We start from the raw sequence: 23,581 nt of genomic DNA, 5'->3' as shown, positions 1-23,581 counted from the left end.
CAGCTTTGTGTAAGCAATAATTGAAAATTTACATTATTCATTGACAATTTTCTCTATCATAGCTCTTAAATCTCATTAATTTTTCTGCATAGTCAAAGGTACAAATCAAAAGATGTGAATGCCCTTAATACTATTTGAATAAACAAATTTGGATTAGACATTTATGGAATAAAATACATTAATGCACACACACAAAACCAGCCTCATTCCTCATTCACTTTAATTGATGGACACCAATGTCATCATGCTGTCCCACAAAAAAAAAAGTCATACGGTTTGAAAAGACATGAGAGTGGGTAAACAAACTGGACAAACTGTTCCTTTAATGTAATAAGATGAAATGCCATTCTGTTTTGATACTTCATACCAGCATATTCAGATTAAAAGTATGATGATTGAATTATTGAAAACAATTGTAATGCTCATTAAACAGCAAAGGTGACAAAAAAAATTACAAAATGTAAACGCTGTACTCATGACTGAGTAGCTGAGAGCTTGTTGTACCAAGACTATTTCCATATATTTGACAGTTTTTTGTTTTATGTCAGATAGCACTCATTAATTAGAGATGACAGAAATAAAAGTCAAATAATGGATTGCCCATGGTGAATATAGATAATACACCAACCGAAAAATAAAAACACACCTTCATCCAAGTCTTTATTTCGGTCCAGAACCTACTGCCACATGCACTTTGGGAAACGTTTGCAAAAGCCCAAAATAAGCTGGTATGTGCAATAAAATATCAATGACTGGTGCATGAAAAACACCTTGCCTAGTCAGTCTCTACCATTGTCCCTAGCTAAAACCTACAACCCCATGCTGAAGCTGTAGTATGTCAGGCCGGCGGAGTGTTTCCCTACCTGTAGATGCTTACAGACCAGCAAAGGACATTTGGCTACAGCATTTACAGAAGAAGTCTCTGCGTTAGGTCAAGCTAGATCAAATCCCCAAACATTTTACAATTAAAAAAAAAAGAGAAAAGTCTATGACTGTTCCATCTCATTTGCTGTAGCTCCCGTCTGAAGTGGAACAGGTAACGTGTGGAAATGTTGAATCGCCTGGCAGACCTTCTCTGGACAGATGTTGTAAACTGGATGAGTTGGTGCCTGAAAAGAAGAAATATGAGAACATTTAGTTATATTAAAGGGTTAGTTCACCCCAAGATGAAAATTCAGTGGAAACAGTGCTTCAACCTTAAGTTTATCAAGTGACGAGAATACTTTTTGTGCACAAAAAAACATTCTCGTTGCTTGATAAACTTAAAGATTGAGCCACTGTAGCCACTTGGACTATTTGAACGATGTCTTTAATAACTTTTCTGGGCCGGCAAGTTTCGATCCCTTAGAAGCCTATGGAGGAGTGATCCAGCTCTCAGATTTAATCATAAATATCTAAATTTGTGTTTGGAACAACATGAGGGTGAGTAATTACTGACAGAAGTTTCATTTTGGGGTGAACGAACACTTTAATTCATTATTCTCAATGTGGCTGGGCTAAACTGAATTTTTAATATATCTCTTACCAGCCTGTTCTCATCTCGACCGAGGATCAGCTCATTATGGAGGTCTTTGTTTCCGAAATGCTGTGCAATTGAGAGTCCACTCAGACAGTAGCATGTGTGGTAGAAATCTCTAGACCTGTAGGGAATGAATGATCAACTACAATGAAACTCTGGTTTGGTCTGTATAGTTAGTAAAAGGACAAAATTATATACAGTTGTATTTTTCACATTTTAATTAAACTTTGATTCTTACAGTTAAACAAAATAGATGTAATGGCCTGTAACAGGCCAACGGATTTTTATGACCTTTCCAGCTAGACGTATTTCTCTTTGTTAGTTACTTGAAAAGAACACGTACAAAATCAGATTCGCTAACTAATCATTCAGACTAGTTTGTGAACCGCTTTATTGAAAAGAATCCATTCAAAAGAATGATTCACTCACAACGTGCAAAGTTTTGCTCCACACAAACTCTAGACAAGAACATTATCTAACTACATTTATGAATTCTTCATGTCATGCCAAGTTCTTAACATATTTTATTGGTAGAAATTGTAAGTAAAAAATATTTGTAAAAATCCTTATCCAGTAAATCACAACCAACTGTAAAAGTTATGAGGCATTCAAATATTTTTGGGGACAATGGGAGGCCTTGGAATCAGTTTTATTTGACACATTACTGGTGATATTATTACAAGCTTAGAGACTATTTTATATTTGTGTGTGTACGAGCTGTACTCACTTGCCCGGTTTGTCCAGAAGGCCTCCAGCAGGATTCTGGCAGCAGAGGAGGATGTATTCCTGCAGGGCCTTTCTCTCAAACATCCAGCTACTCAAACTCAGCGTTGAGTCTCCTATATACACACAGTAATATTGTCTTCATAGGTTAAATTACTATACATGACATTAGACCCCAAAATATCCATCTTGAGTTTATATTTTGACACAAAATACATGGGGGAAAAACACAAAGAACCGTGTAGTATTTTCAATCGCTTGATTTTCTCAATATCATGTTTTCACCTTCTTTAAAAAGAGCCCTGTGGAGTAATGGTAATAGTCCTGCTTGCCAGAAGGAGTAACACCCATCCACCAGCTTGTTACAGCGGCCTTGAAATCCACCTTCAAAACGCATTTGTCTGCTGGTTACCCAGCGCTAATGAAGGAAAAAGAGAGAAAAGCCTCCAATTTACAGGTTTACAAGAATCAGCATGAATATCATTAGTGCTGCTGCCTTATCGTCCAGAGAAATCTGTCTGTGCCCTGGGATTGTAAAACACCCTAATTTTAATGTCTGCCAAAGACCATGAATATCTGCTGATCTAAGCATATACAACATTGCGGCACACTGATGTTAATATATCCAAGCATGTTTAGTGTCCCTGAGGGACCAGTAATGAGATGCTTCTCCTCCTAAGTTCAGGATACACACAACTGACCTTTAACGCATCTCATAAACCTCAGTTTATTCACTCTAATGGACAGGAAGAGCCAGGTTAAATCAAAGGTGGAAGTGTAGACAAAACAAAACAAGGCAAGACAAAGGACTTACTAACAAGGCTTTGAGATCCAGCATGTGTTCTTTGCCCAGTATGACTAGGGCAGCAGTACCACAGAAGGTGTAGCCACCATGTGCCTCAAGTCCTGGCACTCCACCTAAACCGCCCTCCCAGTTCTGACAGCTGCGGTTCAAAGGAAAGCACAACATCTTAGTATTTATGGGATTCATTCTCAGAAATATATTGTGCTGAGATTTAACTCTTTTCGGGACAGAGAGGAAAATGTTTTAAATGTTTGTTTTTGCCTAAACTGTGAGACACATGGCAGAGGAATGGGGGGGGAATGGTCTGGAGATGCATTCTTAAAAAGTTGAACTTCTTTATACTTGCTGATATAAATATATGAAAAATTTAAACAACTAACTGAAAAAAATAAGTTAAAGTACTAAAATGAAAATCCAAAATGAAATCAAATCTAAATAGAAATATAAAAAAACCCAAATAAAAGTAACAAAACGAAATGTAAAATATAAAAATAAAAGCTAATTCAAAGCATTAATAAATCCTATAATAGTATATAAATAATCCTAAAATAACACTGACCCTAACACAATCTGAATGAAAGTGAATGTGGAAGTAATTACCTGAGTATCCAAGTGTGCGTCTCATTAAACAAGGTGGGAGTGATGATATTAGTGAGTGAAGCCACAGAAGCTGCACAATATGCACTCCTATCAGATCAGACACAAACAGGCAGACACTGATCATAACTATGCATGTCAACAACCACAAGTTACATTATTAGAATAAGACTGAAAGTCTGTAGGATCAGCGCTAACCTTTGTTGAACATAAATCACTTTTAATAGCACTAATCTGTCTGTTGGCAACAATTAAAGGTCACTCCTAAAGAATCCCTCAGTATAGTAACATCACCACAGGGAGAATAAAAAAAATGTATGGGTGTTATAAAGATGCTTCAGGGTATGTTGAAAGCACAGAGACAGAACTCACCTGACGTCCACCTCCCCACCCACATGCATCACAAAGGAGCCATCTGGCTGCCTCACAGAGTACAGGAAGTCCAGGAGCTTCTCTCTGATGGGGGAGGGGGCAGACAGAATGTGCTACTATGGCAATATGATCCACACAACATGTGAAGGTAAACAGACGATAATATGAAGCAAACGTGAAACCTGTTGATGACTTTGTATGCCTCCTCTGTACCCAGAATGCAAAGGGCGTTGACAGCCGCATAGGTGGGTGCCAGGTGAGAGTGCTGACCCGGACCTCCACCAAAGCCACCCGTCGGGCTCTGACATCTGGCCAGAAACTGGCACACACTAACAGACAACATTCAAGGTTGTGATATATTTACATCAACAGGTATGTAAATGAATGAGAAGAACTAAAAATTAGGGCTGTCAAGCGATTAATCGCGATTAATCACATCCAAAATAAAAGTTGGTGTTTACATATTATATGTGGGTGCACTGTGTATAATTATTTTGTATATATAGAAATATAAATACACACACATGCATGTATATTGAAAAAAATATTTATATCTAAAATATTTATATTTATATATAACATAAATAAATCTATACACAGTATATACATGGAAATATTTCTTAAAGGAGCAATGTGTGACTTTTAGCGACATCTAGTGGTTCGGTTGCGAGTTTGCACCAGGTTTGCACTAAGGGCTCAGCCCACTGCTCACCCCTCCCTTTCGAAGAAGCTACGGTTGCTAAAACGGGACAAACAACTCGTCGGCTGAGACAGCAGAGAATAGCCAGAGTAAGCCAAGAGTGTGTAACATTGTCACTGTTTCTGTACCACAGTCCATTATAAACCACATCATGAATACTGTCTGTTTACAAAGCCATAGTCAGGTGAGGATCAAGGGTTTTAATATATAATTTAATAAAATAATAATCAGCTGATTGTCTCATAAACGTAACCAGCAGCACATTTCTCCCCACATACTGTAGCAAACCCATAATACAGCGAGGGAGCAGCTATATATTTTTTCTAACAGGGTAGTAATAGTTTAGCTGGCTAATATGAGCAGTTACTGTGGCTGAGCTGGGACGCGTCTGCATGAGTCCAAAGGTCGGAAGTGCGCGCGCTGTTACAATCATGTCATCTCCGCATCCCATAGATACTATTTACTACACACAATAGGCTTTTTTTCTCTGATTTTTAAAATTCTTCGCGATCGACTTTAGTGATAAAATACTTTAGTAAAAGTCTCTATCGACGGGTTAGTGATTCCTGTAACGTACTGTTTTACGGTCAATGACATGAATACTAATCATCAGCTGTCTCACGAACGTAACAGCACATCTATCCCCAACATAACAAACCCATAACACAGCGAGGGAGAACTAAGTTACATGAAACAATCCCAACTACATATTTTACACCACTCACAAGGGAAAAGTCACTACTCACGGAGTGTAAGGCTAGCTTCCAGCTTTCCGCTACTTCTCTTTCAAGGTAGTGATGAAACGCGTTCTGTAGCGCTGTTTGTTCGCGTTCGGCTACGGTAGGAATATGACGTCACAACATGGCGACCTTCATAGAAGGGGATTCCCTCGGTTATGGAGCTATTAATGTCTCATTCTAAGGTAATAAAAACATTACGGCTAATTAAGTAAGTTCTTTATACACCACTGAAAACATAGTTATGGATGTCATATTGCATTTCTGTTAATAGATACTCAACTTTGTTACACATTGCACCTTTAAATATATACAAGCATGTGTGTGTATTTATATAAATAATAATTATACACAGTGCACCCACATATATTATGTAAACACAAACTTTTATTTTGGATGCGATTAATCGTTTGACAGCCCTAATAAAAATGTACACAAGAAGCCAGAAATTCACTAGAGAAATTACTTTCATTTATTTTCATGTTATTAACAACAGCCGATAAATGGCAGATATTAGAAATCTATTTAGTATAAGATGGAAACAAAACCTAAAATCAGTCCTTTGAAATTCTACAATTAAATGTAGACACAACAAAATTGTAATGTACAGTAGGAAAAATTAATTTTCATTTAGAAATAGAGTGTTTTTAAAGATGATGGTGAGGGTAATCTAAATGCAAAAACGGCAAATGAAAAAGCTTGAATTAACAAACATTAAGGTACACAGAAATAACAACAAAATATAATACACTACTACTTATGAATTCACCTCTTTAACACAGTCACTTGAATAAAATATTTTTATTTATTTCCAGTTTCAAAGTAATAACCACCTATGATATAAAGGTTAACCCCAGCAGCAGTTTGCATTGAGAAAGCAAGCATCTGTGTCACAGCTTGATGTAACTTTGACATTATCTGTAGGATAGTAACTGGGTAAGGGGACCTAAACACCTGCCTCCCTCCATGCCATGTGTACACTGATAATGATGTGCAGAGAAGGGCTGGTACTCACTCAGAGGTAACAGCTGGCGGCACAGGCTCCTCTAGCAGCTCCAGACTATGCAGGATCCAATAGCAGAGCCAAGGCCGGCTGGCATCCAAACACTGAAGCCAGACAACATGCAGATTTAGCATCCATTACCAGCACTCTTACACACAGAGCTGCTCAGGAACATGGTGTTCCCGTACAAATACACAAAAACTAGAAGCATGGTGTTCTCTCTCTCTCCCGCACACTCACAGACACAAATAATGCATCACATAGTCTTAAATGAGCAGGTCTGTGGATGCTAAATGGCCTTGTGTAAAACTCATTTTCTGTGTTTGTGTTAACAACAAAACTAAACAACTTTTTTTTTTTAACTAAGCTGTTAAAAGGGTATTTCAACCAAAAATAAAAATTATGTCATCAATTACACGCCCTTATGTCATTTTAAACCTGTATGGCATACTTTTTAAAGTATACCCAAAAATCAGCTATTTAGCAGAATATCTAAGCTGCTCAATTAAAATATTGTCTTGCCATTGTCTTGCCATGAAAATATTATTTGCTTAAGTTTTGGGTACCATATCCATCAATAAAATAAACATAAGTTGTGGTTATTCTCATGATTATCAACCAGAGTTCATAAAGCAGAATGAAACAATAATAATGTCAATATCTGTAGATGTTAAATTATGTATTTTATAAAATAAAGTAAAATAGCGAGAGCGGATATTTTGTTTTTTTATTTGAAGTTATTGATATTTTTATGGATCTACGCACCGAAAAAAAAGTGCAGGGATTCTATTTTTTTTATTATCATATTTTTTCCGCAGACAAAGACTCTTGCCCCCCCCCCCGTTTTTGGTTTGAAAACATTATGCTAGATACATTTGTTGTTTTCATACAGGCCCGAAACAACATGAGGGTGAGTAAAAAAAGACAGAATTTTCTTTTTTGGGTGAACTATTTTTCTTTTCAAGACATTGACATTTCACAACAAGACATTGTTTACCTCATATGTGTCAGATAGATGGCGTAACCCTTTCTTCAGATAATGATAGTGTTGTTCCCTCAGTAAAGCGGGCCTGAAAAAAAAAAAGTGTAGAGTAATCTATTTAACCATCTTATTAGAATCTAGCTATTGCAAATTATGTTCTAAATAATTTTTACATTAAATGATCTCCTTATTCACAATGTGGCAAAAGATCAATTTCAACTTTTCAAAGATTTACAGTAGCTCACTAAAAGGCAACAACTTATTTGTACAGAGCAAGTTCACACTGAGCTGACATCCTCCAATTATCCCCATCAAAGGAAGCGTTAGTGTTAAAATGATAGAGTCAGTGAGTCAGAACACAGCCTACACACAGTACGCTTGACTTCAGTGCTGGCCGCAGAGGTGCCGGGGCATGCCTAATTTGAGGGTACCTCAGCTGAGAGAACAGATCCTTAACCCTTGATCTGAGCCAAAAAAACATTGCATTCATTACATTGTGACAAGTTGATTAGAGCAACTTATGGCCTTCTTCAACAGGCAAGTTTCATGAGAAGTAATGCTGAAGTTAATGTGTTGTGTTTCCCTCGCGGGAAAATTAATTTGTCCTTTCATGCTTGAAATGAACTATAACTTAATTGACAGTGTGTGGATGTAAACTATTTAAATCAACTCTTATTTTTTAATTTTTTTCTTCAGTTACATGATAAAAATCATTCTATTAAGCTGATTTGGTGCAAAAGAAACAGCTTATATTATTATCAGTGCTGCTTAATATTTAGAAGGGAAAAAATATTTTTTTAGGATTGTTTGATAGAAAATTTAAAAAAAAAACAGCATTTACTTTGTTTACATTGTGAATGTCTTTACTGTGAATAATGATAAATTGAATGACTCCTGATGCATTAAGTATTCATTTACTTAATCCTACTGACCTTGAAGCAGTAGTGCATGTAATTATTACTTAATTATTCATGTAAAAAATGATTCACCGTTTTCTGCACCACAATAACCTCATGTCATCATATTAATATTACGCGCAATAAATGGTAAGCATGGAATCATCTGATTGAATTCCCCAAATGAATGTCTGTAGCACCTACGAGTGTGTTTTCTTAGTGTAAAATTAAAAAGCTGTAAATATGACAACACAACAAAATGTACCATCTGGATATGTGCAAGAACAGCTGATGTGCTACTAACTACAGCATGTCTTCTAAATGATTAAGTTACACAACTTTTTTCTTGCAGTCTGATTACATCAGTTTTAATCACATCTGGCTGGGTGTCTTATTTCATCTGAAAGTGCACTCAGTATAGAGGAAATAAGTTCTGAAATACACAGACGTCATGCTGTGGTGGAAGGAGGAGAAAATTAGCTGTACGCGAGGCGAATTTCACTAGTATATATAGACTTTAGGTTTTCCTGCATATGATGTGATGCTGCTACAAAGTAATACAAATGGGTGGAAAAAAAAGAGTGCTACAAAACATACACAGCAGACACAAGCAGTGGACAATCTGATGTTGGTTTTGCTGCCAAACAAAGACATCGTCTCACACAAAATATGTACTTTGCAGTCCAAAAGCAGCACATTGAAACTCAATATTGTGGAGATCCTTTGTATTAATGGCCAGAAAAGGCTGAACTTTACTTACTGTGGTGAGGTGTGAATTTGTTGGTAAACACTGTATACCTCTTGAATACTGCATTCAACTTTTCTCTGGATTCAATCATAAAACAGGAAACAAAAATGTGGAGGTGAAATAACCAAACAGAAAATGTGACAACAACAGCTAGCCAAATGACATGCTAACAGAAGGATCATTGTGGTTGATGCTGACTGTGCACATATGAGTGGCTGACATCACATCCTGTTCAGCGTGTCATTCAAAGACACAAAAATGGTCAACTGGCTTAATTTATTTTGAAAATCATAGTATGATTTAGTAGTGTGTACTGGAATCTCTACCAGTGATTGAAAATTCTGAGGTAAAATAATAATAATAATAATTAATCCTTATGTAATTATATAATTGTATTATGTATGTTATAAAAAGTACAATATAATTTTAATGCATGCATAATTTCAAAAGTCTTTGAAGCAAATGTTCCTTGTATTAGTAAATATGTAAATATCATCTTTCACTTTATAACTTTTCATAGTTAACTGTCAACCACCCATATGATAATAATGCAGATCATACATTACAGTACAACATAACATAAACCAGTGAAGTATCAGCAGCACATTCTCATAGTGGTAAAATATACCATTGTTCCTGACAGGGCAATGTTCAAAAACGTTTATAAAGGGATAGTTCACTCAAACATGACAAGTCTGTCATTATTTACACTCTCTCATGTTGTATTTTCCAACAATGATGACAAAATATCAGTTTTTGGTCAGCTAATCTTTTAAATAAATATTATTTACAGCATTGTAACAGAACTAGAGGAACACGTAATGGGTGACGCCATGTTATTAGTATAATTATATTCTCCACGTGCAGAACACACCGCAGGATTTTCGGTATACACTAGCAGCACTACTGTATCTTTTAGCACAATGTGAAGCACAAAAGCAGAGTAAATATACAGTTAGCTCTGTGCTAGCACCAATTAGCTAACTAATACTAAGAGTTAAGCCCACCTGTTCTTTTGAAGTCACCGTTTGCACGCCGTCATCGTTGAAAAGCTCAGAGATGTGTGATTCATGAAAGCATCGCAGAGGTGGAGACGACTCTTCCATGATGAGGTTTGAAAACATGCACTGGAATAGACAGGGAACAGTTTTCCAGCATAGCAAATGTCAAGACAGCGTGGGCGGGGTTTACTCAATGGAGGCAAGTGACTTAGGAACTCAAGTACGGGAAGCATGAAGGCACATTTGAGAAGCGGTATTGAAGCGAAGATTTGCGAGACGGTTCTCTCAAACAGTTCATTACAAAGAAACGTTTTTTTTTTTCATTGTAAATTACAAAAATTAGTCAGATACTTTCAAACCCCAAACAGAAATAAAAAGGTTAACACATTTCTCATATAATATAATATAAGCATCAAAAATAAAACAACAAATATATATATATATATATATATAGACAGACATATACACACACAAACATATCCATGCTTTACAATTTTTTCATTTAAGTAAAATAAATGAATAAATAAATAAAAATACACAAAGAAACAATTCATAAAAGATCCAGTGATGCGTATTTCGATCATGGCGTAAAAGAATAAATATAAAACATCTTTGCGTGACATCGATTTATTTTATTTTTTTTATCATGAATTGGCTATAATTGTTTAAACCGTGTCTTTGTGTAAGTGTAGGCTATTTATTTTATTTTATATTCAATTTTGTGTTAATTGCTAATGAATGAGTGTTTTTTTCATGTGTTTTATATCTACCATGTAAAGTTTTGAAGATTGTCCTGAATGAGTGTACAGTATAATTTTTAAAGTAATACTTATAAACATATTGCTGATTATTAGTTTTTGCTGATTTAATTTTAGTGACCATGATTCGGCTCAAACAGGTATTTTGAGTCCTAAATATAACTTATATTTACATTAAAAGATACTAAAATTAATTTACATCTTCTGGCTGAAAACATGTTTGAAAGTTTTAATAGAATAATACATTTAAGCCAACTCTATGTTGTCTAAAGTGTCTCAAAAAATCGTGAACAAATTATTCAGTCCGGTTTTGTGAACCGACTCAGTTGATTCATGGACAGATTCGACTCTACAGAACTATGAGGTCACAAATCGGCCATCGCTAATTATAACAAGCCATCATCATCCCCATGTAGATTTACTCCTTTGACGTGGTCAATATATTTTGGTTGTCAACAGAAAAACGGATTTACTATGAATTTATGACTGAAATGCTTATATTCCAGATTGAAAGTTATGCCGCCGTTTATATTATTTAGGCTATAATTAGGTTGTAAATTATTATAGGCTAAATGATTTTTCTGAACGCCGTCTTGGTATATATATATAAAAAAACGAGGTACATTTACAAAAGCATGATGCTGTGTGTGTGCCCGTTATCTCCACCCATTTCCTGAGGTGTGAAGGATGTCGGTGAAACGTCCAGAGAGCATAGCTATTGTAGCCCACCGCACCCACCACAGACAGCAGCGTTACTGACTGGTTTCTGCTTACATCGACTACTGCTTTATCTACACAGTCATTCGGCACGGACCGGTTGATGGAAAAGGCGAGAAGATGATACTTTGAAGAGGGTGGACATGGAAACCCGACGCTGAGTTCCTGTAATTGTGACCATAAGACACCATGGCCAAACAGTATGATGTGCTGTTTAGACTTCTGCTTCTCGGAGACTCCGGTGTCGGCAAAACCTGTTTATTATGCAGATTCACGGACAATGAATTTCATCCCTCTCACATTTCCACAATCGGTAAGAGTGTTACTTTCATGCATTCGTTGAAAGAGTTGCAGAACAAACAGCACATGCCGATAAGAAAAAACCCATAGCAGCGCAGGGCCATTATAGTCTATGAGCCGTGAAAATAATGGCTTGAGAATTACACCACATAGTGAGATGCATTTACACAACCTTTTCTAGTTCTTTCTGAAATGCTTGACTCTTTGTGTGTGTGGTCTTAAAATGCTGCATATTTACACTGACTGCTGTCAAAAAACATAGCCTATGTTTGCTTTAGATTGTCCTGAGATATCTTAAAGGGATACTCCACCCAAAAATGAAAATTCTGTCATCATTTACTCACTTTCAAGTTGTTGCAAACCTGTATAATTTCTTTCTTCTGATGAACACAAAGGAAGATATTGTGAAGAACAATTGGAACTTTGGCACCATTGACTTCCATAGTATTTTTTTCTACTATGGAAGTCAATGGTGCCAAACAACTGTTTGGTTCCAATCGTTCTTTAAAATATCTTCCTTTATCAAAGTATCTAAGTAAAATATCAAAATATCTTAGTATGTAATATTATAGGTTGGTGCATATATGTGTCCTGTCAGCCGTTCCGACTCACACTGTTTTATGCAAGTACTTTGTATTGATATGAAATGGAAATCAGGTTTAACTCAATTGAAAGTTTTCGTATCATCTCATTTGTGAGAAATATGTAAAGGTTTTTATTGAATCTCTTAATGCCATTTTCTCAGAAAGGACTATTTTATCACTGCAAGCTTTTAAGCACCCCAAGTTGTTGGGATCATTTTTATTTTACTTGATTGGATTTTATGAAAAACAAAATTTTGTTTTAAAAAGGTAGGCCTATTTCATCTTAAACAGTGAGTGCTTGGTTTAATTGAACATTTTCCCTAGCGTGCTGAAATTACATCCTGACAACAGCTTATTTGAAGAGCATGAACAGAGAGGTTATTTTACTATAGTTTCCAGAAGTACATAATTTTTTATTTTCCCATATACATTTTAAATATGCATAAATACACTTTTTCTTCACAGATTGTCATCAGTATGCCCATTAATTTGACCTCAAACCCATTCTAAATATTTTTTAATTTAACATATTTAATTTTTCTCATTCATGCAAACTAATAAGTGATTCTTATAGTGTGTGCACGTCTTTCCAAACCCTATGACTTGCGTTTTGCTACCATGGAAACCATGGAAGTAGTTAACTGGCAAAACTTGCTCTCTTCCATACATTGAATGTGAATGATGACCACAATTATCTCTTTACAATTTCATTGTATGGAAAAGAGTAGCTTGGACAGTTTGCTAAATATCTAATTTTGTGTTCCACAGAGGGAAGAAAGTCATATGGGTTTGGAATGACATGAGGGTGAGTAGATGATGACTGAACTGTTATTTTTGTGTGAACTGCCCCTACTCATGTTTTTATGAGTCGTCATCTTTTTTTAACGATAGATGTTTGCTTCTGTATTGTGATGGACATTTGAGTTTAACAGATTTATAAAAAAGAAGTGTAGGGCTATACTTAATTCTATGCATTTTTTTATTCCAACTTTAAGAGCATTGGATCATCATTGCCACATTTAAAGGGATATATCGCCCAAAAATGAACATGTGGAGATGTGAGGATGAGTAAATGATGACAGAATTCAACATTTTTAAGTGAACTATTCATTTTAATGAAGCATTTGAGGTGCTGAACACATACCAACATTTTTATCCCTCAATTAAAGCATGCCTCATTGGATGCGGAGTGAATGTCAGCCTGTTATTTTGCAAAAGTTCAGGGTATGTGACTTAAAGGGTTAGTTCACCCACAAATGAAAATTAAGTCATTAATTACTCACCCCCATGCTGTACCAACCCTGTAAGACCTTCGTTCGTCTTCAGAACACAAATGAAGATATTTTATTAAATTTGATTAAATTTGAGAGGTGGATCACTGCTACATAGGCTGCATGCATGAGAATTGCGATCTCCTTCAACTACTTCAGTTCAGTTCTCGCGCATGCGTCGTGGAAATCTCTTGAACTCTCGTCTGAGGCCCACAAGGAAGAAAAGGAATACTCGAATAAAGTCGTTATTTTTGTTTGTTTTTTCGCACTAAAAGTATTCTTGTCGCTTGATAAACTTATACTTGAGCCATTGTTGTCACATGGAATATTTAAACATTTTCTTCATTGACTTTCTGGGCCGTCAAGTTTCAATCCCTCAGGCATCCTATGTAGCAGTGATCCACCTCTCAAACTGAATCAAAAATATCTTCATTTGTGTTCCGAAGACGAACGAAGGTCTTACAGGGTTGGTACAGCATGGGGTGAGTAATTAATTACTTAATTTTCATTTTTTTGTGAACTATCCCTTTAATCTTGAACTTGCACATAATATTCATAACACCCTCCTATTCCCGATGATGACGATATCAGAAGCCCTGACTCATTCCTGCAGCCTGCTGTCTGTCCCGCCAGAGTTTATTTAATATTGTGGGATTGATCTCTTTCTGTTAAGTAGTGATGTGATACAGAACAATCTTTAACTGCTGGATAAAAGCTTTAGTCTGACTGGTCCTGAGAGATGGCTGGCTCCTGCCCTAAAACATGGTTCAATAAGCTGTAGTCCGCAGGGCTATGACCCATATATATTATGATACTCGGCTGTCAAGGATCGTAAGCGCTGTACTGGAATAATATTCATGGTGGAAGAGATGTCTGTGTGGTCTGAAAGTTAATTTGAAGCATTAGCTAATGGTTCTTACCAGCTATATTTGCCTTGAGGCAGCATGCTGTTATGTTGAATTCTTCTTGCTATAGAAAGCGGCTGTTGATTGATTAGCTTGATGATAAGCAAAACAAGCCATAAGCTCTATTTCATTGGTTTCTCTAGTCAATTGTTTGCGATGCTGTCAGTGTCAGCGCTAGAGAAATTGGACTTGTGTTTAAATTTGTACGTGCTAATCACCATAGCATTTCTGTCTATTTCCATTTCCAATTAGCCACTGTCTAAAAAGGAATGTGTCAAAGAGATGATTTAATTGTTACAGCTCTGGCACATTATGACAAGTTAAATACTTATTACCGTCTGTCGAATGACCATTAGATAAACTGAAGGTCTGCTTTAATTGTCTTAATATTTCTGGTCAGAATCCTTATTTGAGAATATTTCACTACAATACTTAAGTATTATTATGGGGAATCTGTACATTACTTCAGTCCTGTTAAAACTGCTGAATACTCATTTATAAGGTGAAAAAATATCATTTTTACTCCATTACAATTTCATGTAGACTTAAAAGTGCAACTTAAATCTAAATTATTTAAAATTGTAAAATTTTATCCTAAAGTGACTTTGAGCTATTGTAATATGATTTTATAAAACCTGTCACTGTAGATGGATGAATTTGAGTTGTTAACACGGTTAACTGCGGCTCTTTAATATTACACTTTATTCAAATGTTAAACCACTGTAAAATCTGCTGAAAATTTTAGCTGACAACACTCAGGTAACAGGTTTCAGGCTATTGGTTTACTTAATTAAATTGTGATTTTTGACAGGTTTCTTTACAAAGTTTTTGCATCAAAAATAGTAAAATGAGAAAGTCTCTACTGCCTCTTGTTTTCAAAAGCTTAGAAAACTTTTAAGCACTGAAGTACAATAAAACATGGATACTATAAAAAAGACGTTTAGTATTTTTCTGAGTAGGCACTTAGACTTTTAATTGAGTAAAAGTTTTGATATGGTAATTCTGATGCAAACTCTTTCAAAAGATTACATAATGTTAAACAACATTACACTTTGAACCTAATAAATGATGTACATTTTGCACCTGAAATTGTTATAGATATACTGACATGTTAACAAAGAGACCACGCTGGCTAATCATGTGATTCAACATGGCCGCTCCCATGAGCGGACCCGCTCTCTGTAAAACAAAACAACTTGTAATTGGCTACTGAAACTACCATCTTCATCTGATGTGAGTGGATAATCTTTTACATTTTCCAGATAAAATACTATTAATTTCTTTATGTTAATTAGCCTATACAGTTTTGTTAATTTGTTATGTTAAATACATTTACAGAATTACAGTTAACTTGAGGTGAGGCAAAATTGTTGGTTTTGGTTTCTCTTTAATTTTTGTAGTATTTCACAGCATAGTAGTTGTCTTTTCACTGCCCAAAATTCTGAAAGAGAGAAAGGTAGAGGCCGCTGTTTCATTATTTTCCTTTGCCCCAGGCCCACCAATTCAGTGGCTGTAGCACTGACCTTTCTATATGCCTATTTGACAGCTCAGGGCACTAACACGACTTTATTTACTGCAGTTTGATAAAGCAGAGGTTATTAAGCTCTGCAGATGCCATTAAACTGCATTCAAAATGGCTTTATACTCATGTCTAATTTTAGTATTTCTTGTACTTGCTTTTTCTTGAGCAAGCCATCTGGTTCCAGGCATTGCATTGAATCCTTTGAAATTGAAACAAACTAGCTAAAATCATGTTAGATATGTGAAGACCTCTATACAAGCTATCTTCTATTCTTCTCGTCTATCCAACAAAGGAATTAATTGGTCCTTTTTTATTCACACTGCAGTCGGGGCATGTTCAAACTAGAAGAGACCCCCAACTACTGTTGTTTTGGGGTCATAAATGTTCTTGAGAGTGGAAACAACTATTGCAGAAGCTGGAAGGACTTGCAGTGGACCTTATTGACAGATACTGTGTTTTTGCAGTTGCTATTTTCTTCGAATTTTCAGCTTTACAGTGTTTTCTTTCAGGGCTCAAGAAGATCTTGTTATGTTTTCACACCTTACAAGAGCGCATCATTTTCATGTTCACTTCATTTGTGTCTAAATAAATTGGATAAAATGTTAAACTCATAATTTTAATGAAGGAAATCATGTTAATTAGTTTTTATCACAATATCTTAGAACAGAGGGATACATTATAAATCATTTCACTACTTTCGTTTTGCAGAAGTTTCAATTTTTGCTTCTAACAAACAAACAACCATTATTAGGAGATAATAAGAAATATTCAACGTATATCCAAAAAAAAATTTTTTTTAGAATTATTATTATTTTTTAATGTTTTAAAAGTTAAAGCTACAATGTTTTTTTTTGCCGCAAGGGGTCGCTAATCTCTTACAGTAACAAAGGCGTAGGTTGATGACGACGCATAAGCAGAATTATGGAACTTGTCGTCATGCCGATGGATCTGAATACATTGATGTTTTTTAACATGACTGTAGTATGAAGCAGAACGCAATTGCTATTAAGAGACAGATTCTCGTGGATATAAAGAAATAAGGAAATTTCATTTTACCGAAAGTTTATTAGACAAATGAAACTTGTGAGGTAACGCAGTGCTGTTTCACTTGGTCGACACTATCATAGTAAACTGCATTTTGAGTATGTTGAAAGTTATAATGTTATTCTATGTGTTAGTTTGTTGGCTGTATAAGACTAGCAGTAAACTAGATCAACGTTAAAATAAATCACTGATCACATTCTAACATTTCATCATGTTGAGCTATATAACATTAATTAGTTTTATGTACATTTGCTTACCTGTCTAATAGGCTAAAGTACATGCAAGAGCGGCGTCTCTGTCAAGAGCTTACATATTGTACCTTTAATCATTTAAAAATATATATATCTGTGTATCTCTAATATCACTTTACTTTCTTTTAGCCTTTAATATCCCTTGTAATATTAAATTACAAAAAAGCCAGTTCTTGAATGACATAAGATCATCTTGAATGAGACAACAATAGGACAGGTTTGAAGTATTAGCAATAGATTTGATTATTTTTTTTTTTTTTGTTTTGTAGTATTTGTCTTGTCAACTGTTTCATAAAATTACAAAAAAAATCTAAATATCAATAGGGCAACTCCTCCATGTAAGCTGAATACTTATTTCCACTCTAAGTTCTGTCCTGTACATGTTCTTGCCATTGATGTAATATGCCTAAATAAATATATTCAATTCTTAAGATATTTCTAAAAACAAACACACCAACAGAAGGAACAGTCTCTCTTGTGGTTCTCACCATTTCTGCATATTCTTCAGTCACTCAACTCTTATTTTTTTAATGGTTCAGTAAAATGAATGGTTCCATGAAAGCATTGATTGAGTGCTCATTTTATTTAAAAATATTTGAAATCATTATGAAATGTTTTCCTTTTCCAGGTGTTGATTTCAAAATGAAGACCTTAGAAATAGATGGCATTAAAGTACGAATACAAATATGGTATGGTTTATTTTTCTCTAATATAATATAACTGTATTTGATCAATTGGTTTAGCTGATCCGATGTCTTTGTGTCTGCAGGGACACGGCAGGTCAGGAGAGATATCAGACCATCACTAAGCAGTACTACAGAAGAGCACAGGTGAGCTTCACACATCCAAAGACATCTCACTACTCATATTGTGACCTACTGAATGATTCAGATCTAATAGAGATGCCTTTTGGTGTCCATTGTGTGATAATTCTCTGATGGATTGATTCTGTATCAACAGGGCATTTTTCTGGTGTATGACATCACAAGCGAGCGCTCGTTCCAGCACATCATGAAGTGGGCCAGTGATGTAGATGAGGTGAGGCTGTGGAGTATTTTTTATTATTATTAATAATATTTTTCATACCTTTACCTTTTTAATGTTGCAGTATATTATCATCTGAAATAAAACACTGAAATATGGCTTTGAATCTCAGATTTTAATTGTGAGTTTTGGACCCCACTGTATGTATGATTCATATTTTCTATTTAAAAACATTGCCACCATGCCACAAGAGTGCAAAAGAAAACAGGATGAGTAGTCACAATACACAAACTGTACTAAACCGATACTGTCTCACTCCTGTTAAATTAATTCTATGTCTCGTTGACATTTATCTGTTTCTGCTCTGCTCCGTTCATCTGCTTCTGTTGAATCTCTTATGGTTCTGTCCAGTACGCCCCTGAAAAGGTGCAGAAGATACTTGTTGGGAACAAGTCTGATGAAGAACAGAAGAGACAAGTAGCTACGGAACAGGGAGATAAGGTAAATAAATAATACTTACCTCCTGTAGGCTGCATCATTCATTCATTCTGCCATTTATTCCACATTTACTCATTTATGTCATAAACCTCATTTTTCTGCTCCAGCTTGCCAAGGCTTATGGAATGGACTTTTTTGAGACAAGTGCCTTTACCAACCACAACATTACCGAGGTACAATGCTGCCCGTATGCATTTTTCTTTTCAGTATTTCTGTATGTTGATCGGTTTTGTTCTTTTTTTAGATATTTGAAGAAGGGATAAACAAGTTGTTCATGCAACCAACTGATCATTTTGTTTGCATATTTTTATTGTCTACAGCTATTTAGGGTTCATATTTTTCCTTCCATTACAGTCTTTCACCCGATTGGCTGAATTAGTCTTACAAGCCAATAAGAAGGATCTTGATTTATTGGGAGGATCCATGAATGAGGAGTTCAATCTGGCTGTTTTGGAGGAGCAGGAAGGATTGTGTAATGGTAGCGACAACACCAGTAAGTCCTGCTGGTGCTGAGGACAGGAAGTGACATTTTTTCAGTTGATTTCCATGTTTATGATGCATTTACATTTTGAATATTTTTTCAGTTTAAAAAAAGACGATCAAAAGGGCACTTCAGTGCAACTGCACATTATTTAATTAGGCTCATTTAAACACATTTAGAGACACTCTTAGTTATAAGTTATCTTGTATATAAAGAACAGGTTGATTTAAGTGTGAGGAAGCATTGAGTGGATGCTTTATTTAACATGGTTTTGTGGCTGGAACGTCCATGTTAACATGTTGTATTCATTCTTTTGTTATGCTATGGGACTTCTTGTGAATATTTCTGAATGGCTTTCTATAAAATTCTCTAAAGCCTTGAATGCACCTACTTGACCTTCATTAAATGCACTTTCAAGGTAATACATCTATTCTTGAGTGATGAATTGATGAAGCTAGAGTTTCTCATGTCAGTGTAACAATATAAGCTTCTTTTCTGTAAAAACATTGTCGCTAAACTTGCTGCTTACAACTTCTGGTCCACTGTGATTGCAAATGAATGCAAGAGTTTTTATCTCATTAATCTGAGGATATTGTACAAAAATATTATCATTTAATGTGGTATTCATACCGATATTACATCAAGCTCTTTTTTGTTATTAATAATCACTATTTAGCTGATTAGAATAGTTGGAATGTTTCAACTTTTACTCTATGAATGATTCTTGAAATGCTAAAGATGAACTTATGACAGCACACCGAACAATATTTTTTATCCTACTTTAATTAACGTCTCACCCATCCTAACTTGTATGAAAAATGTATCCAGAATGAACCGTTGGGATTCCCAGCATTAATGCTGGGGTGAGTCGCTGCAATGACATGGGTTGTATTGCTAATGATTCAATGTATATATTACACTATTGAAGCATTTATATGTGCAAGTGGTATTGTACTTATGTTGATTTAAATTAACTCTTGAATAATGCTGATATGTTTACCTGTGCTATCTGAGAACTTGTTTCATGAAATATGTTTAATAATAGAGAAATTTAAATACGTATGTGGTTATTTATTAAACTGTAATGTTGTGATTCTGTTTAGGGGGTCAAATATTTACGAATAAACCTTTAATTATGAAATGAGAGAACGTTTTTTTTATTGAAATTGTGTTACTAAATTAATTACATTGGATATGTAGACAGAATAATAGTATGATTTCACACAATTGCAACACCACAAGTCAACACTAGGAGGCAGTTGTGCAAAGCCAAAATCCATGCATGGAAATGTAGTTGCGCATGGTGAAACACACTGGGGAGGAAACAACAGGGGTAGAAGAATGCGTTTGTGTTTTTTTTTTTTTTTTTATGTAAGGCAGAAATGATAGATTATCCTTCAGCAATTGTAAAGTATTTTGATAATGAAGTCATTTCTTTTGCGCAATTTTATGAAGGTCACAATGTTTTCTTTTAGAACAGATATGTCTGCTGTGTTAAGTGTCCTTGAAAAATACTTTGAAACAAAATATTCTGCTTGTACATCTTTGTAGCAAAGCAGATCTCTCACTTCATCAATGCATCTCTTACCTCTGCTTCAGTCCCTCTGCCACTCAAAACTGCTATTGCCCCTGTTCTCAAGGAAGAAACCCAACCTTGATACCTCAGTTTTATCTAATTATCGTCCTATTTCAGATATACCCTTCATGGCAAAATTACTGGAAAGTACTGTTGCCTCCCAGCTTCGGTCTTTTCTAGTTGAAAATAATTTATTTGATCCTATTCAATCTGGTTTTCGTCCTCTTCATAGTACTGAAATTGCACTAGTCAAGGAACTGAATGATCTGCTTCTTTCTGGTGACTCAGTTTCTCTGTCTATACTCCTGCTGCTCGACCTCAGCTCTGACTTCGATACGGTCTCCCATGAATTACTCATATCTCGCCATTCTGAAGTGGGTATTTCTGGTGCTGCTCTTTCTTGGTTTTCTTCCTATCTCTCTGAGAGACAATTCTACATTTCAGTTCAAGATTTTCATTCACCTACTGTCCCCCTGAAGCAAGTTGTCCCCCAGGGATCTGTTCTCGGGCCATTATAATTCATAATCTACATAATACCTTTTGGTCAGATCTTCCACCGTCATGGTTTTAATTTAAATTTTTTATGCTGATGACATCCAATTTTACACTATCTTGGTCTATATATATTAAAATAAAACTTTGATATATAATATATTTAATATTATGGACCTGAGGTCACAAACTAACAATGAAAATGTGTATTTTATTGATTATCAAAAAAGATTAATAAATACAGATAAAATTAATTGTCCATTGTTAATTAATGCAATAACTAAAGTCAAAGATTTTTATGATGAACATTGTCAGATGTGGCTGTCAAATTGGAGGCCCATTTTAGAAATAGAGCACTTTATTCTATATCACTTAGGCTTATCTTCACTCTCAATTCTCTGTTGTACAACTAGGGCCTGTAACATTAAGTACTTTATGTATTTCAGTCTTGTGTTTGTCCTGTGTCTTGCTGCAAAACAAATCGCCCTATGGGGAAAAATAAAAGTTTAACTAACTAACTAACTAACTTTGTCTGTACTGTATCTTGTGTTAGAAGAAAGAAAGTCAAACAGGTTCGGAACAACATGAGGGTAAATAATGGTATGCAGAATTTTCAATACATCACATGCATACACATCTATTTACAAAATGAGAGGCTTTCTTCATTAATAATGTTGGAGTGCTGAATCTATTTGGCACACATACTGTATACACATGTGAATGTTCTCATATTCTTGATTTGCAAAACTCTGGTACTTGTCATTTATACAATGCGCATTGTGTGAGGACGCATTTGTAGGCTATTTAGTAAATCTATTTAGGTGTCACAGTGTGTTCTCACAGATGACTCCATGTGTCGTCTCTAAGAGAGTGCCAAGTGGAAGAGCTCTTGCTAGTTGCATGAGGGACACACACACATGATAAAGTATAAAAAAATGAAGGACTTACTTTGATAACATATGATGGATGGAAGTCGGGAGATTATATGAGGACACATTTGGCTCAATCCTACTATTGTCATTAGTCTAACTTTTGAGTTAAACAAGATTTAATCTCCATTGTCAGCATTCAGAGTTTTGAAATCAAGCTGATTACGAAAGAGGAGAAAAACAGCCCTTAGCTCCGCTCAGTTTTCCTTTCCTAGATAATCCTGTCATGCCATAACCAAATACTTCCATGCAATTGGCTCATTTAATCATTGATTTGCTTATAACAAAAACTTGCGTTGAGTGAAATAAACCAATGTGTCCTTAGGACAGACGAGAGGAGTGAGAGAGAGAGAGAGAGAGAGAGAGAGAGAGAGAGAGAGAGAGAGAGAGAGAGAGAGAGAGAGAGAGAGAGAGAGAGAGAGAGAGAGAGAGAGATAAACGAGATGTGCTTTAGTATTATTTTTGGGGTGCGTACGCATGCAGCGGGGGCGTTTGGTGAGGAAAGGGGGGGTCCAGCTTCAGGACACTTCTGCTAAGCACTGTGTTGTCATCCTCCCACCTCGCCACACTGTGCTTTCACACCATAGTGAGTCACGCTGGCTCTCTGAGCTCTGGAGGTGCGCAATGTGGAATGCTAAGCACACTGAGAGAACTTCACAGAATTCAGACTCTTTATACTCTGGCTTCTCATCTCTCCTTTGTACCTGCTTGGAGATGTTGAAAAAGGCTGAGAGAAAGCGGCTTGATCTTTCGTTTCGGTATGCAGAGCTAAATGTACATTTAGTATTGTCTTGGTTTACCTTATTTTTTTAGGCTTATCTATCTATCTATCTATCTATCTATCTATCTATCTATCTATCTATCTATCTATCTATCTATCTATCTATCTATCTATCTATCTATCTATCTATCTATCTATCTATCTATCTATCTATCTATCTATCTGTCTATCTGTCTATCTGTCTGTCTGTCTGTCTGTCTGTCTGTCTAATTATCATATTATTTATTATGAATATGTATTTATTTTTACATAATCTAAATATATTATAGGAGTCAGGTGTGAAGCAGTCAGGGAAGGGCCTTAGGATATTGAGGCAAGAGGAAAAATATTTAGCATGCGTATCTCCACTTTCATACCCCACACTGTATTGTGTGCACTGTGCACTTATGAAAAGATAATTATGAT

At 35.5% G+C, this 23,581-nt stretch overlaps 2 protein-coding genes across 3 annotated transcripts; one reads left to right on the top strand and one right to left on the bottom strand.

Moving 5' to 3' along the window:
- Positions 1 to 643: 643 nt before the first annotated feature.
- Positions 644 to 10,286, bottom strand: fntb (farnesyltransferase, CAAX box, subunit beta). The gene is made up of 12 exons (XM_039693393.2): positions 10,090 to 10,286; positions 9,095 to 9,159; positions 7,454 to 7,526; positions 6,469 to 6,560; positions 4,199 to 4,345; positions 4,017 to 4,100; positions 3,648 to 3,734; positions 3,057 to 3,186; positions 2,528 to 2,660; positions 2,247 to 2,358; positions 1,526 to 1,640; positions 644 to 1,109 (listed from the first exon to the last, which is right to left on the bottom strand). Exons 1-12 carry the CDS (start codon positions 10,204 to 10,206, stop codon positions 987 to 989), a joined length of 1,278 nt encoding a protein of 425 aa, XP_039549327.1. The 5' UTR covers positions 10,207 to 10,286; the 3' UTR covers positions 644 to 986.
- A 963-nt stretch (positions 10,287 to 11,249) lies between these two features.
- rab15 (RAB15, member RAS oncogene family) lies at positions 11,250 to 20,539 on the top strand. 2 transcript variants are annotated; one of them, XM_039693415.2, is made up of 7 exons: positions 11,250 to 11,871; positions 18,064 to 18,124; positions 18,205 to 18,265; positions 18,396 to 18,473; positions 18,831 to 18,920; positions 19,025 to 19,090; positions 19,238 to 19,434. In XM_039693415.2, the coding sequence occupies exons 1-7, from the start codon at positions 11,748 to 11,750 to the stop codon at positions 19,289 to 19,291; spliced, it is 534 nt and encodes a 177-aa protein (XP_039549349.1). In that variant the 5' UTR covers positions 11,250 to 11,747; the 3' UTR covers positions 19,292 to 19,434. The 2 variants fall into 2 exon arrangements, with proteins under 2 accessions (XP_039549349.1, XP_039549348.1); XM_039693414.2 differs by having other exon boundaries at positions 11,255 to 11,871; positions 19,272 to 20,539.
- The last annotated feature ends 3,042 nt before the right edge of the window (positions 20,540 to 23,581 follow it).

Source organism: Pimephales promelas, chromosome 13 (genome assembly GCF_988280905.1).
Source record: "Pimephales promelas chromosome 13, fPimPro1.hap1.1, whole genome shotgun sequence".
Taxonomy (NCBI): Eukaryota; Metazoa; Chordata; class Actinopteri; order Cypriniformes; family Leuciscidae; genus Pimephales; species Pimephales promelas.
This window is presented reverse-complemented; position numbering and strand designations above follow the sequence as displayed.

Coding starts and splice junctions, on each gene's coding strand:
- fntb (XM_039693393.2), bottom strand. CDS start 10,206: ATGTTTTCAAACCTCATCATGGAAGAGTCGTCTCCACCTCTGCGATGC. Junction 3,735..4,016: donor GGTGGGGAGGTGGACGTCAG/GTGAGTTCTGTC, acceptor CTGATCTGATAG/GAGTGCATATTGTGCAGCTT. Junction 2,359..2,527: donor CAGGGCTCTTTTTAAAGAAG/GTGAAAACATGA, acceptor GTGTGTATATAG/GAGACTCAACGCTGAGTTTG.
- rab15 (XM_039693414.2), top strand. CDS start 11,748: ATGGCCAAACAGTATGATGTGCTGTTTAGACTTCTGCTTCTCGGAGAC. Junction 11,872..18,063: donor CTCTCACATTTCCACAATCG/GTAAGAGTGTTA, acceptor TTCCTTTTCCAG/GTGTTGATTTCAAAATGAAG. Junction 18,125..18,204: donor AAAGTACGAATACAAATATG/GTATGGTTTATT, acceptor TTGTGTCTGCAG/GGACACGGCAGGTCAGGAGA.